Source organism: Diadema antillarum, unplaced genomic scaffold, assembly GCF_040938485.1.
Source record: "Diadema antillarum isolate AM-2024a unplaced genomic scaffold, OU_Dant_1.0 seq00001823_RagTag, whole genome shotgun sequence".
NCBI lineage: Eukaryota > Metazoa > Echinodermata > Echinoidea > Diadematoida > Diadematidae > Diadema > Diadema antillarum.
The window spans coordinates 695,940-710,316 of record NW_027272497.1 but is presented as its reverse complement, the minus strand read 5'-3'; the positions used below and the strand labels follow the sequence as shown (position 1 = coordinate 710,316).

Below are 14,377 nucleotides of genomic sequence, written 5' to 3'. Positions count from 1 at the left end.
CTTGAATGATTAAGCTTTGTACCATACACTTTGTCCGTGACGCAGCTAAAGATACTATACATAATAACATAGAGTAGGTCGAAGGCTGATGGATTGATCCCCGTTGAGTGGAGTCCAGTTTGTTCGGGTTCGATTCCATCAGTGAAAAGGCCAGCTGGTAGTGTGATTTTATAAAGGGCTTTCTTCGTGGTCATGATGACTGTGTCGTCACTTTATGAACTATGGTAACTGTGGTGTATAATCTTGCCAATCATGCTGATGTATGATGAACTACACAAACAATATTGATAATCACCGTTGGTCCATTAAAATTGACAGACTTGAAATTGTTACCGTACTTGTCCATTTCTACCAATTATTTGCTGTATCTGTGAAGGACATATTCCTCCTCTATACTGACAGCTGAAAACGACCCCCCCCCCCCCAAAAAAAAAAAAGGAACCAAATGAGTAAACACAAAAGGAGTTGGTATTCTATAGTTACAGCGTTTTCTATTCCTTGGGCACGTGTTGGGAGCAATTTGTTGAAGCAAATGTCAAATTGATTGGATGTTAGTCATGTTCGTGAATCAGTGTGCAAATCTCAACTGTTGGCCAGATTGAATCATAATAATACCGACATGTTTCGTAGACATAATGCGTTGATGGAGGAAGAAATGGCCGCTGCACTGTGAATGGAGATAATTTCTACAAATTCAACTCAACAGTGAATTTCCAGTTTTCGTGGTAGTTATGTTTGTACGCATTTTATGAATTATTTCATAAATAACTATAACACACTCAAGGGATAAACCTCATTTACGAAATGATTCATATTTTACTTATTACTTGTACATGACGTAGGTGCTATTTGGCTGCCAATGCAGCGTGATGCAGCTTGACTGTTTTGAAGTAACCACACGAATTTTAAGTCCGAGGCTAGCTTTCACCGATGAATCATTTTGTAAATGAGGTTTGCATTTTTCCTTCGCCGTGTCATGCACACACACAAACACGAAAACAAACAAAACACTCACCCCACAAACGCGAGCACGCACAAATGCACACACATACGCACACACTCACAAATGTGGGCTACACGCATACCATTTGTTCAAAGAAGAGGCAGTTATTATACCGCCTTGCATGGTTATTATGTACCTTTCAGTGCCATTCAATAGCATGAGCTATAGGATGTTGTAATTACGGATTTTGCGTGCAAATTTCTTTTAACGGTCAATGGAAGTCAGTGATCATTTTTCATTTCTAAGTGTTGACACAGTGGCATGTATGTGATTGCATGCTCCTGCGATATACCACCATTACTTTAGGGTACATAAAATACATGTATACGGACAGAACTGGACTGAGGTGAAAATGTTACACGTGCTTTCATACTGGAGAAAAAAAAAAACCCAAACGAAGTAGGAATATATATCCCTATAGAAAACCCACGAAACCATTAATACATTTATGATTTTGTGTGCGTCTGAGTGTCAGTGTGTATTCGCCTATTTTGTTTTTCTTTGAAGCGTACTTCATGCCTGCTTAAATGTCAGACAATCATTCATAGCTGTGTGGTAGTTGGCTCTTGAGTTAAAAGTAAATACGATGCTACACGACCCAGACTACTGTGTTTCCAGTAGTTGGTACACAGGTCTAAGGCTTCAATATAGCAGCGTTACATACGTAGGCAAACACCGAGCCAAGCTATGAGGGACCTTATTCACTGAACTCTTGATTTCCGCGTTAATGGCTGCAAGAATTGAAGGTAAGTAATTAAGCTATGTTCGTTTGTATGTCATAGATTTAAGTCTTCTTTTTGTATTATTTCTCCAACTAGGTGAAACAATAATGACAATAAACGTCTTTATCATTGACACATTCATATACATCCTTTAATGTTCTATAATTCACCACCAGATTGTCAAACACAGGCCTTGCCATTTTTGTATTCATGTGCTCCTCTTTCCAACACGCATAGAATATCTCATTTCTGCATTCATTCTAACTAAAGAACAAAACAAAACATATCTTTGAAACAAATGTTACTGATTATTATAGTTTGAGGAAAATAAACATAACTTAATGAAACAGTTTTTGTAACCTATACTCATAGTCACGCCAATTATGTTTGCAATAAAAATGTTTGACATCTGTTTTATCAGTCACGAAAAAACCGTTACAGCCATCGTATAAGCTAAGGGAAGTGTCGTGCAACCGAAACATGGCGTGTCCATGTCTAGTGCACATTACGTTGAAAACATATACACTGTAAAACATTTAGGTTTATGAGGAATGTCCAATGTAATATTGATGTATTAATGTTTGCAGTTGCATACGAAGGGGGTGATTGTGCCACACCCGACTGACTATACTGCGAGGCAGCCATTAATTTTGAATTTAGCTGAAGCGACAGGTTGTTTTTCATATCCCAATATAAGCCATCATACTCTGTTCCATATTGTATCGCCATGGAGATGCTACGGAAAATTAGCATATGTCAGCGACAAAACACCATCCGTGTGCTTGTTCATTCGTGGCATTGAGTTTTCATGCACATTTGATTGATGTTAAATCTATTCTCTGCGCTCAATCTGTGGTTCATTCGTCAATCTCCAGAGTCTATGTCCTTATTGATTGTGGTTCATTTGTCAATCTCTCAGGACTACAGGATTCGGCACGATAGGAGTATGACTGGATGTCCAATACCCGCTATCATAATTTTTTGTCCTGACCCGAGCGTAAATGGAGGTTCTCATTGAAGGTTCTATCAACTTTTACCATTTCGCAGCTTCACAATGAGAGGACCAGGTCTTCGGTGTTGCCGCCGGGCTGCTCCCCTGTTCATTTTTGCTTTCTTCTTCACCCTGGGATTCAATGCAAAGTATATCAGCGAAAAACATCGTCTAACATTCATCCCTCGATTTGGCCGTAAAAATATTGAAAGAGAAGGGAAGACGGCCCATGTTGCAGCAGAGAGCTCCGATGGCAAGCGGTCTCCCGCTGACACTGTTGGGCCACATAGCTTTATAAAGCTAAAGGAATCAAACGATAAGAAACAGTCCGAGCAGAGCGAACAAGAAACGGGAATCCTAGCCCGACAAAAATGGGAGCCATTCAAAGACAGGCATGACTTCCCGTATATCTTCAACAACAGAGCGAAGTGTTTTAACACGAAAACCAACACCTTCGACAAGCTGACGCTGATCGTCGTAGTCGCGTCGAAACCGGACCATTTTGAGCAAAGAAACATTATGCGGCTGACGTGGATCAAACACACAATGGAAAACGCGTATGCTGTCCGCGTAGTGTTTTTACTCGGTCTGCCGTCAGAAAACAATGTGCAACATAGAATCAAACACGAGTCAATGCTTCATGGCGATATCGTTCAGGAGTCCTTCCTTGACACTTACCTAAACCTCACCGTCAAGACCATTGGCGCTCTCAAGTGGGCATCACGCTCGTGTCCGCGAGCCAAGTACTTTATGAAACTCGACGACGACGTCATGGTCGACATCGGCAACCTTACCGGCTTTCTTGAATTGCGGGCTGAGAAGTCAGGCTACTTTGGAGGTATCTTGCACGAGAATGCCACAGCGATTCGCAGTCCTCGTGAAAAATGGTTCGTCCCTGACGAAATCTATCCTCTATCCACCTATCCGCCATACGCCGAGGGAAAAGCGTACATCTTGTCGATGGATGTTGTCAAAAAAGTGCTCAGAATATCAAGCGATGTTGCAGTATTTCCCTGGGAGGACATATATGTTGGCCTGTGCGCAAAGCAAGTGGGCATCGCTCCTCGCGATATACTCAGCTTTCACTTCATGTGGGACGTACGCAACAGCACAAATGGAAGACTCATCAAGACGGCGAAATCCCTCAGAAAGCTCAACATCATGTATATCGCCTACGATCTCGACACGCGTCAGATGCTGGAAGTCTGGAAGGCATGGAAGCTCAATAGTTGGGATTGATTGCGGGAAAGAAGGAGTTCAGATGGACGATATCTCATTGACTCACTAATGAAGACTTGAAAATGCTACACCATAATACTCCGTGACATTTTGGTCGCTGATGACACGGATCAACCTCTAGAAGGTTGCATGAAGAGTGAGGTTTCAATGACATGCATGAAAAAAAAAAAATGCGTTGGACGATGTGAAATGGCTGTAGCGATGAATAACAGCAGGATTTCGTCCTTCTCACAAGATATCGAAAACGAAAGACACGTGAAAGCCAGGAAAATCAATAAAGTACATCATGTATTAGGAAGATAATGTGAGAAAATGGGATTTTCATGTTTCATGAACCTTACATGTTTCCTGAGCGAGGCATCGGGAGAAGAAAAAAAAAACACCAAGGATATCCCTAAAGAAGTATCAAAGACGAAGTGTTCAGGGTTTGTTGTTTTTCCATGTATACGTAGTCATTGCTGTAGCAATGTGTGGACTGTAAGACATTGCGCTTGATATATATGTATTATTCAATTGAAATTGACTTGAATTGACTTGAATTGACTTGAATTGAATTGTATTATGAGGCTGTGCATGAGACACAAGGCAAGCCATCTCATGTGGCGTAGAGCCGATATCAATTAACTTTCTTTTTCACCGTTAGTGTATAGAATCACAATATAATATGCTTACGTTGTATACGTAACAAACTGAAATTTTCCGAAATCTTTCATTTTAAAATCACATCATGTTTATACATTGTAACTATCTGAAACTGAATTTAATAAACGTTTTAGTGTTTCGTCGTTCTATTTTTGGGCACGAGATGGATTCCAGACAATATTATGAGCTCAGTGATGTGAAATATCCAGCTGTTTAGCAATTCGGAATATTTTGTTCTAGGCAGCTCCCTCATTAGTAGCCCCCTATAGTAGCTCCCCAAATGTACAATGCACGTAAATGGTTATAAAAGCTTGTATTAGATGGGTTAGTCAAACACCGGTTAGTGATTGGCTAAACACAGTCACGTGATGGAGGTACATTCGTAATGTTCGCCCATGGGCGAACATTCTTCGTAATGTTCTCCCATGGGAAAACATTTTCATGTAACAAATGACAGAAGGCCTAGGACCGCGCGCACACAGTGCATTTGGCTCTGCGAGAACGATCGAGTGCGTTGTGCTGCTGGTGGTGGTTGACGTTGACGTATTTGACGTATTTGACTAACCGATATAATATAACAGATGACTTTTGTTGTCGGGAACATGTACCAGCCGTTCCACCCTCAGGGTTTGAAATGCTATTTCGGGAGGCTATAAGTCCCTCGACTTCGTCTCGGGACTTATATAACCTCCCTCAATAGCATTTCAAACCCTTTGGGCGGAACATTCGGTATGTTCCCTCTCCCGCCAGTCATCATCTATATAATGAAGTATTTCTTGCAGTCCATACCACTATCAAAGGTGCCCAGCACCCTGAAAGTATAGGGATAGATTATAAGCCAAAGTGCCAAAGTGCAAAATCATATTAATGTGATACGATATGACGCATCTGTAATGCATGCAAGCTTGCTTTGTGCGTCAAGTGTGAGTGGTGCATTGTTTTAACGTTCTTAGAATATGCACGTCACAATAGAAATGAATGACAACGAGTCCGACACGAAAGAAGGCGTTCGGTAATTACAGATTGGATCAAAATCATACATGGATAAACGTGATACGAGAAGTCCAGCTCATTGCCGGGGGGGGGGGGGGGGAGCGTCATTATACCTCATACTATAGGAATGGTGTGTGTTATCAAACATGTAAACGAACATTTCCCGAATCAAGAAAGAAAAGGAAAGGAAATATCAGATGTGTTGGAGAAAGAAAACCTAGGACTACGAGGGAAGGAACATGAATGACGCAAAGGGCGCCACCAAAAAAAAAAATAACAATAATAATGATACGTTTTGCTTGTCCTGATAGCCCTAGTTCATTTTTCAATTCTTCTAAAAAGAGGATCATTGAATATTTACAAGGTGCGCGCTTACATACCTAGCTGAATGATTAAGATTGGTTTTGTAGGTACAACTTCTTGTCCATGAATATTCGCATATTGATATTCACATTCCAAAACTACTGAACGTTGTGAGTTTCACAAATGTAGAGTACTATGAGTTTAATTACTGCCTTTTTAAAGTCAAGCTAGAAGACTGAAAATAGCTGCTCTTGCTTACTTCGATGCGACAGATTCATTCATTTCTTAATTGCGGATTGGCAAATGAGTGAACGAATACAAACCCCGGATGGCGTCTCCGTTTTTCTTTTTATGCTATTTGCTTTTAAATTGGACCACGTCGATATTAGCACATGATGCCCTCTTAAAATCAATTAACTTGTATTCCTCGGCATCATATTAAAGATTTGACAAAATAATGTGCATATGTATGGCTAAAAGTGATTTGAGCTTTTGTTCTGTTGATAAGTCAAGAAGTTGCATATTGCGCTTCCCATTGTATGGCAATCAGTATTTTGTATGTAAGGAATGCATATACAAGTTGTACAGTATGCTGTCATCTTCAAAGGGTAAGTCTGAATTGTACTCTTTTGTAGGCTTATCATAATCATTAAACTCTTTTTGATCACCAATTTATGTCGTTGGTAGGTCTCTATGTCTTCACTTACTCGTGTATGCGTTATGTCATTATGATTAGCTGTAAACGCTAAGAGGGGCAGCCCTGTACATCAGAAGACATCAGCATAGTCCCCGAATTATTTTACTGGCGTATTCTGGAAGAGGCCCCAGATTGTTGAACAGTATGTTATGAGTTTGAATTCTAGTCTGTGCCGAAAGGCGTTCTACACACTTTGATTCTCGTCACTCGTGTGTATGCAGGCGCTCTTAGCATGATGATAATGCCAGGGCCAACTAAGAAAAGAGTGCAGTGCCTGAAGAGGCTAACGTCGGTAAGGATGACCAGCTGCCAGCGCCTTCCTCGAAAATCAAACATAAACTTAAACCGTCAAAAATGAATGCTGATTACATGCGAATTGAATGAGAACGTCGTGTGAGATGAGGGCTAGTTTTGAGTTTATGTGTGCCAGTGTGGATATATTATGTTTGTGTATCAGTATGTGTGTTTGTGAGTTAAAACATTGTCGTAGGTTATAGGAAACATTAGTACAATAAAGACGCAACACATTATAGTAGGTTGTTGTCATTACTCATTTTACGCAATGTGTACGTCATTAAAATAGTAATATGCGGGGAAATGATATGAGTCATGGATAGTCATCGATGCTGGAACAAATCTTTCACGTACCACCACCACGAACAACAACAACATAACAATTTGTAGTCTGGCAGTGTAATACATACTATATTTCAAGCCAGTGCCAACATTAAACAATCTTTGAAAATTATTAAGGATATTTTGATATGCAACATATTAGAGATAATATTATTTTCAATCAATAACAATGAGCTTGGGCTTTGATACTACACCCGCTTCTTCCAAAAATGGTGTTATCATTATTACTATTTTCTTTTTTAGACTGTTATCGTTTTTTCTGTTGGTTTTGCATAGCGAATTGTAGTGCTAAGCACTTTTTTCTTTAAACTAGAATTGATGAAACCGCAGTATCATAATATCACATATCATGTTCATTTCAACCAAAACATCAGCTGTCCAAAAATGTCCAAATGTCTCAAAAGACGTTTTCCAACGGGTTTAAAAGACTTCTGGCAGTGAGGCCACACTAGTCATAAATCAGGATGTCAAGGGAGATATTAAATCAAAACCTTTTCAAAAGCGCTGCCATTCAGCCTCGCCGAGTCTTCGGCATCGGACTCGTGGCTCTCGAAAACGAACTTGCTCACGTCATCGATGGTCATGTGCGGATGCAGGCCGACCTCGACGCCCATCTCGTGACAGAGGTCGGTCAGCGTGTCGATGTTGGATTTGGAGAGACGGAGGTAGCGGCAGCGGAGCAGCTCCACCGGGTCGAACCCGATCTGCGGATTGTTCGCGTGCTGTTGCTTAATCGCTTCCATCTGCGAGTTGATGTATTGCAACGCCCGCAACCGGGCGCGGAAGCGGCGGTTCTGCATAGAGTTGCTTGATGGGTCGTAAGCGCTCGAGGAGCCGACGTTCGGGGCTGTTTGTCCACTTCCCAAGGCTAGGAGATCGTCAACCGTGCCTATATCTCCAGGCAGGTTGTTGCCCAACGCTGCGCGGAGCTCTTGCAGCGTGTCCGAAGGAATCTGTATATGGTCAGCATGTTTCTTGGGGTCTGAAGAATGTGAACACAAAAACACACACAACACGTCACACAAAAAAAGAACCACATTAAATAATCGTGATTATGTCGTAAACGAATGAATGTTTACATATTATGTTTGTTATGCTACACTGGATTTCGTTCACTCCTAGAATGAGTTAGAGACGTTTGCCGACAGCAAAAGCAGTTTTAAGAACGGAAATAATGATATCAATAATGAGAGCAGCTACAACCAATACTGCATTGACAATTGCAGAAAAGGTGCAAGTCGATTATGAATACAATATGACACTGATATGAAATTAATGGCGACACGAAAAATGGAAACAAAATCTAGCCGTAATTCTGCTTATCATCAGCTATCATTACAAATTGTCAATATTTTTAGATAATCCTAGTAGGTTGGTTCCACCTAATTCAACTCACGGATATTTTTGGCGTGTCCATGTGCTGATTTGTCGTCCATTGATCCTGTCGTCTTGGAATCTTCTGATGACTTGTGTTTAGCTTCACTATTGAGCTTCACGCCATGCACACTCTTACTCTTCGGTTTCGCACCTGCCGGCGCGACGGCTTTCGCTGATTTCTGAACATCAGATTTCGCAGAACCTACATATAAGAAGTAAGAGGTATATTAAGTTAACAGTTAGTACTGGGATTTCCAAAGTCTACATTACCCAAACGACGAATGAACCAGGAAGCAGGGGTGGTATTCTGAGGTCGTAATTAAGTCTGTAATTAACTTCGTGATTAAGTCGTGAAGTTAATAGGCCCTTAATCATGGGCAAAATCGGTATTCTGAGGACGTAATTAAGGTATGATTAAGTCCCCTGTAATTATCTTAGGTCCCTCCCATCTAATTGTTATTCCATCCAATCAGACGCGTTGTTAGAAGCCAAAATAATGATTACACGCGCAAATATGCCCTCAATGCGCGCTCCTCCACGCCCCCTGTAATTACAACCCAAGAGCTCCGTGCGCACACTCCGGAATTTGATTACAACCCCTCACCTACGCACGCGAAGATCTCAACCTCTTTGCTCACATAAAATGACAAAATTCCTCGAAGATCGGCTATATTTCTTTTTTTCTCTGAATTCTACGGATACATGATAACAAGATTCAATCGCTCCTCGGTTATCGAAGACGGTAAGCATCGTTGTGGCAGAGAAAACACGATGTATTGCGTGATATCGGAGTAGTTAATGACACTCTTTGGTATCATTAAGTTTTCCATTAACTTTCATACTTAATTACACCCTCAGAATACCGATTCGTAATTAACTCTGTGATTAAGTCCTCTCAGAGGTGTACGCGCATTGATACGCGCAAACGCGTAGGTCCTTCCCGCCAAAATGCTTGTTGCTATGGTAGTTAATATACCCCCTACTTAATCATGCTCTCAGAATACCAATTCGGTAATTAAGTGCTAATCAGACACTTAATAAGCTCTCAGAATACGGCCCCAGGTAAGCATGAACAAAATCATCTTCATTCGTTCGCTTCTTTTGTTTTGTGTTATTCAAAGTTAAACATCGAGCCAAAATGGGTAAATGGAATTAAAACAGAAACGAAAGCATTGCTATGAGACAAATAACTTCCTCCCCCTTTGTGTGTGTGTGTGTGTGTGTGTGTGTGTGTATTTGTGTGTTTTACGCATATTGTAAACAAGTGAACAAAATCAGGAAAGGAATTTACTTACGACCTGACTTCTTTCGATCTTGGACTTTCGTGTAGGAGGCTTTCCGAGTGGTCACTACGTGGTCGCTCTTCCCACGTCGTTCACTTTTGCCCTGCTTCGTTGAAATCTTTGCTTTCTGGTCCTCCTCTTGCCCCTTCTCTACCCTATTCTCACCATCTTCCTTGAAGTGTACCTTGGTATGAACTTCGTGATCGCTACACTCGGTGTCGTCTTCTCCGCCAATCTTGATGACGATTTCGTTCTTGGAGTCAGTGGAAGCGGTGTCGTCGCTGCCACTGGAAATCGACCGCTGGAGTTCCGCGGCCACCTCCTTGACGGACAGCCCGCCGAACAACCGGTTGATCTGGAAGCGACTCGGGGTGGCGCCATGGTGGGAAGACGGTCCCATGGCAAGTGTATGCACGGATTCTCCCGCACGATGCAAGGAAGGCCCTAGATGGACGGCGTGGTTGGATCTGCCTGGTACGTGGTCCTGGCTGGGCATGTTTAGCATGAATCGACTGCCAGTTGGTAGGACAGCGTCAGAGGGCCTTGAAAGCTGTAAGTGGGACCCTTTCATGAAATCATCGATGTTACTGCTGACGCTGGCTCGGCGATTCGATCCCCTTGGCTCCATGTACCTGGATGGTATATAACATAAATTTTCCATTGAATAATCTCTCCACTGTATAATTGAATTTCCATTCAATAACCCATTGAAGCTAGTAACTTGTCTTGGAGCAAAGTCATATTATGTGGTAATCACACATAATTACGTTGTTATAACTTGGATAGCTTTACGCTCTCAAATTAGTTTCTATCTCTCTGGAATTGATGGGTTTTCAATTAGGAAATTTTATCAAGATTACAACAATTTTTTTTTTCATCTACAAAAGATGTACATGTTTTAATTCATGTTTGACAGGAACGGGTTTTGGCGTGGAAGCATGAGAAATATGATTTCCGTTCTCTGTTGACATGAACTACTTTTCGAGGCTGTTCTGTTCGTCTAAACTTCGAAAAAAAAAGACAAATTTTCACAAAGAATAAAACTAGATCTTGCTCACGAAATGCCTAGGAGCATTTGATATAGGTCTTTATCAATATTATCTAAAAATGAATGTCTGTTTCAACTATACTTAACCTCACGAGGTGAAGTGTATGTGTGTCCGAACAGCGCAGTTATTGCGATCCTATCCTTATGTGCTCTGGAAACTATCAATCTGCAAATATGAAACACTTAGTTTAGCTGTGAATTTATGTAGGGACCTAAACATAGGTGTTGAGCAAAAGACGTGACTGGCATGAACTGAGCCTACTTATGGCGGGACATACGCGTGGTGGGGGCGGCGCTTGTTCAGTCCTTCCCTCTGGACGTGCTCCTTCATGGTGTGCCCATAGCCCGCCGGCTGATGAACCTCCGGGGGACGGGGGATGGTGTCCGTCGTCATAACAGACAGCTGCGGACTTATACCAAGACCAGTGTGCCTCGAACCTCCGGCAGGTGGCCGCAGCCCACTGGACAAAACAGCATTCTGCACCGAGGGACCGGCACCCAGTCCGCCGCGAGACATGAAGTTGCTGGACTGCCGCCGGTGGATGAACGCCCGCTGGGCTGGTCCGTCCACCACATCAGACGGAGGGACCCCCGTGCCCGGCGCGCGATGGAACGATGTCCTAATCGCGGCGCTGTGCATGGATTTCCCACTAGTCAGCGAGCCGCGACCGGAATGTTCTTGGGAGTCATCGACCTGTAAAATCTGTAGTGATCAGAAGCGGGAGTATTGTATAAAGATTGTAATTATCTCTTTCACTGGGTTGCTAGTGAAGGTCCGGGGAAGAACAGTGAAGGCCAGTGCCTAATTGTCATGCCTCATTGATATGATGGGTCATCCTTTGTCAGGAAATCAGATTGTTTACAAGCTTAGCCATTTTTTTTCTTTTTTCTAAATGACACACGCCAACAGTATACGAAACACACACACACACACACACACACACACACACACACATGTCCACGAATACAGACACATCTTTTAAAGTAAATCTTCGAGAAGTAATGTCTGGCATGACTATTCTGATTTCCTGTCGAGAAATGAATTGGCTTGTCCCTCCCCCTCCCCCTCCCCCCTCCCCTCAACACACGCACACCCTGCCTGCCTCGTGCTTTTCGTCAATGGGAAATTTATCCGTAGTCCTGATGCCGAATGGGTGCCCTTAGTATTCCAAAAACTTGATTTTATTAAGGTGAAATATCACATTATTGCAATAATTGAACATGTTTGTGGTTTTTGTTTAGAACGACTTCTAGGGTGTTATTTGGGGGTGTTTATCTGTTCTTGGATAATTTGTTTTGCTGACGAGGTCTATGAGCCTTGACAGCAATTTGGGAGACAAAAACGACGTATCATTATACGAAGAATAACAATAACGGAACAGTTTTACGGTTAACAACAATAGTCGCTAATATTTCTATAGACAGGGTATGTGGGGCAAAGATAATCACTGGAATGATTCACATACATTAACACACACACACATACACACAACAAAAAACAACAACAACAACAACAACAACAAACACGCTCTACTGGAACAGGCCGGATGGAGGCCGAAACCTTCATATTATTAAGCCCATGAATACATGCTTTAAATAGAGTCGAGGTCTCAAAGAAGTTGAACTATGATAGAGACCAGTATGAATGGATTATCATTCACTACATTTGTCCTAATCTTTTTTTTATAGAAAGAAACAAGAAGAAATAAAACAAAGTCTAAAGGTGAAAAGGAGTTGCAAGTGTTGACTCTACGGAGAATGTCACAACGTTTTCGAGGGTTTGTGCATTATTTTTTGCATTGCTTATGACTTTGGTTGCGATATTTTAATAGGTGTCATCTACTATAAACTGCCAAAATTTGCCAGAATCACTTGAAATGAACATATGACTTTAGATTTTTTTTTTACGTTTCTTTCTTGCTTTCCAAAATATGTAGCAGCAATGATTGCATTTGAAGTACGGAGCGTTAACTTCCGATTTGAAAAAAAAAAAAAATCGTAAACCACATAGGCCTAGGCCTACTTGAGTAACACTACCAACAGTACACAAGTCATTTCGAGAGCAAGAATGTATGGCGGCCTGTATACATATTGTGCCGGCATGTTGATGATAATACAATATTGTACTCCCAAACTCTGATGTCTTTTTTTTTTTTAATTCCCAAAATAGATTTCATTGCGTTTTGGCACCACGTAGTTCGCTTTGGCAATTACCTCAATAAAACGGATATGTTTGTTTTCATTCCTTTACGTTAAAGCCATGACAAATTACTGTACAACGAATACCATTGAAACTGATTGGTCCGCCGTATGTATGAGCCTACCCCATACAGGTTGAATTGAATAAATGTGACCGTGCACCTCAAAACGAACATAAAGTCGCACACACTGATTTTGCGTGAGGACTGAAAATAAGTGAAATGGGTCAACCTAGCCGAACTTGACTTTTTCATATTTTCTGAAAGAGCGGGTCTTCTTTTACATTATGCTAAAATTTGGTATCATAAAACGGGCAGGAAAGTGTGTTTTTTTAGCAGTTTATCTCGAACATTTTTGGCAGAATAGTGTGATTAGGTGCGTCTTTCGAATCCCCTTTTCATTTCTGAAAAACCTTGTCCACACTCTTCACTTTCAACTCTAATAACTTTTGAAAGGATAGTGCTACTGCTTTCAAAGCTGGCATTAATTATGGACAGAATGTGTTAATGAGGCATGCTAAATTTCAGTTTAATCTGATAATCCCTTCATTGTTGTTACTCTGGTGGTTTACTTCCTGTTTTTTGTCCCATTCATCGCACAGCCAGCACGGTTTGGTAAAGATTAAGCGCTTGAATAGACACTGTACTTCAGAGCCTCTTTTCTCAGTTCACACTTTTCCTGAGTTGGTGCTTTCTTCCCAATATTTAGATGGGTTAGGAGAGTCCATTTGATATGAGTTATACATCATTTTAAAGCTTAAAGTCTGGTCTTTCAGAATATGGTCTTAACTAAAAATTCATATCTGGCGACTTTTTGTTTGTTTTGAGGTGCACTGTCACAAATGATATTTCCATTGTTACAGAAAATGAGGTCATTCTTCCCCGTATTGGACCTTAACCTTCAGTTCTACCTGCACCAGCTATTCGCCTAAATTCGACATGTTAAAAAAAAGAAAGGAAAACGACAAGCAACTGCAAGAAATAAGGAGGTTTGTAATGAATGTTTGTATGCTAGCAACCACGGGACCAGAGACCGCCAAGTGCCAAAGACCAGGCAATGGGTGATTTCAAGTTCGGTGCTAGTGCTAGTGCTAGTGCTGAGATAGCACTAGCACCGGCGATAAAACCGAACTTGAAATCACGTCGGTGTTGGGAGTTGACCTCAAAATTATGACGTAATAGTATTTCCGGTTGCTGGTGCTGGGCTCGGTGTTGAATGGGTGATTTCAAGTTCGGTGCTAGTGC

General features: G+C 41.5%; 1 protein-coding gene across 1 annotated transcript; it reads left to right on the top strand.

Annotated features, from left to right (window-relative positions):
• Window positions 1-2,758: 2,758 nt before the first annotated feature.
• LOC139712592 (beta-1,3-galactosyltransferase 5-like) lies at window positions 2,759-5,627 on the top strand. The gene has a single exon (XM_071624402.1). The coding sequence runs from the start codon at window positions 2,780-2,782 to the stop codon at window positions 3,953-3,955; it is 1,176 nt and encodes a 391-aa protein (XP_071480503.1). The 5' UTR covers window positions 2,759-2,779; the 3' UTR covers window positions 3,956-5,627.
• The last annotated feature ends 8,750 nt before the right edge of the window (window positions 5,628-14,377 follow it).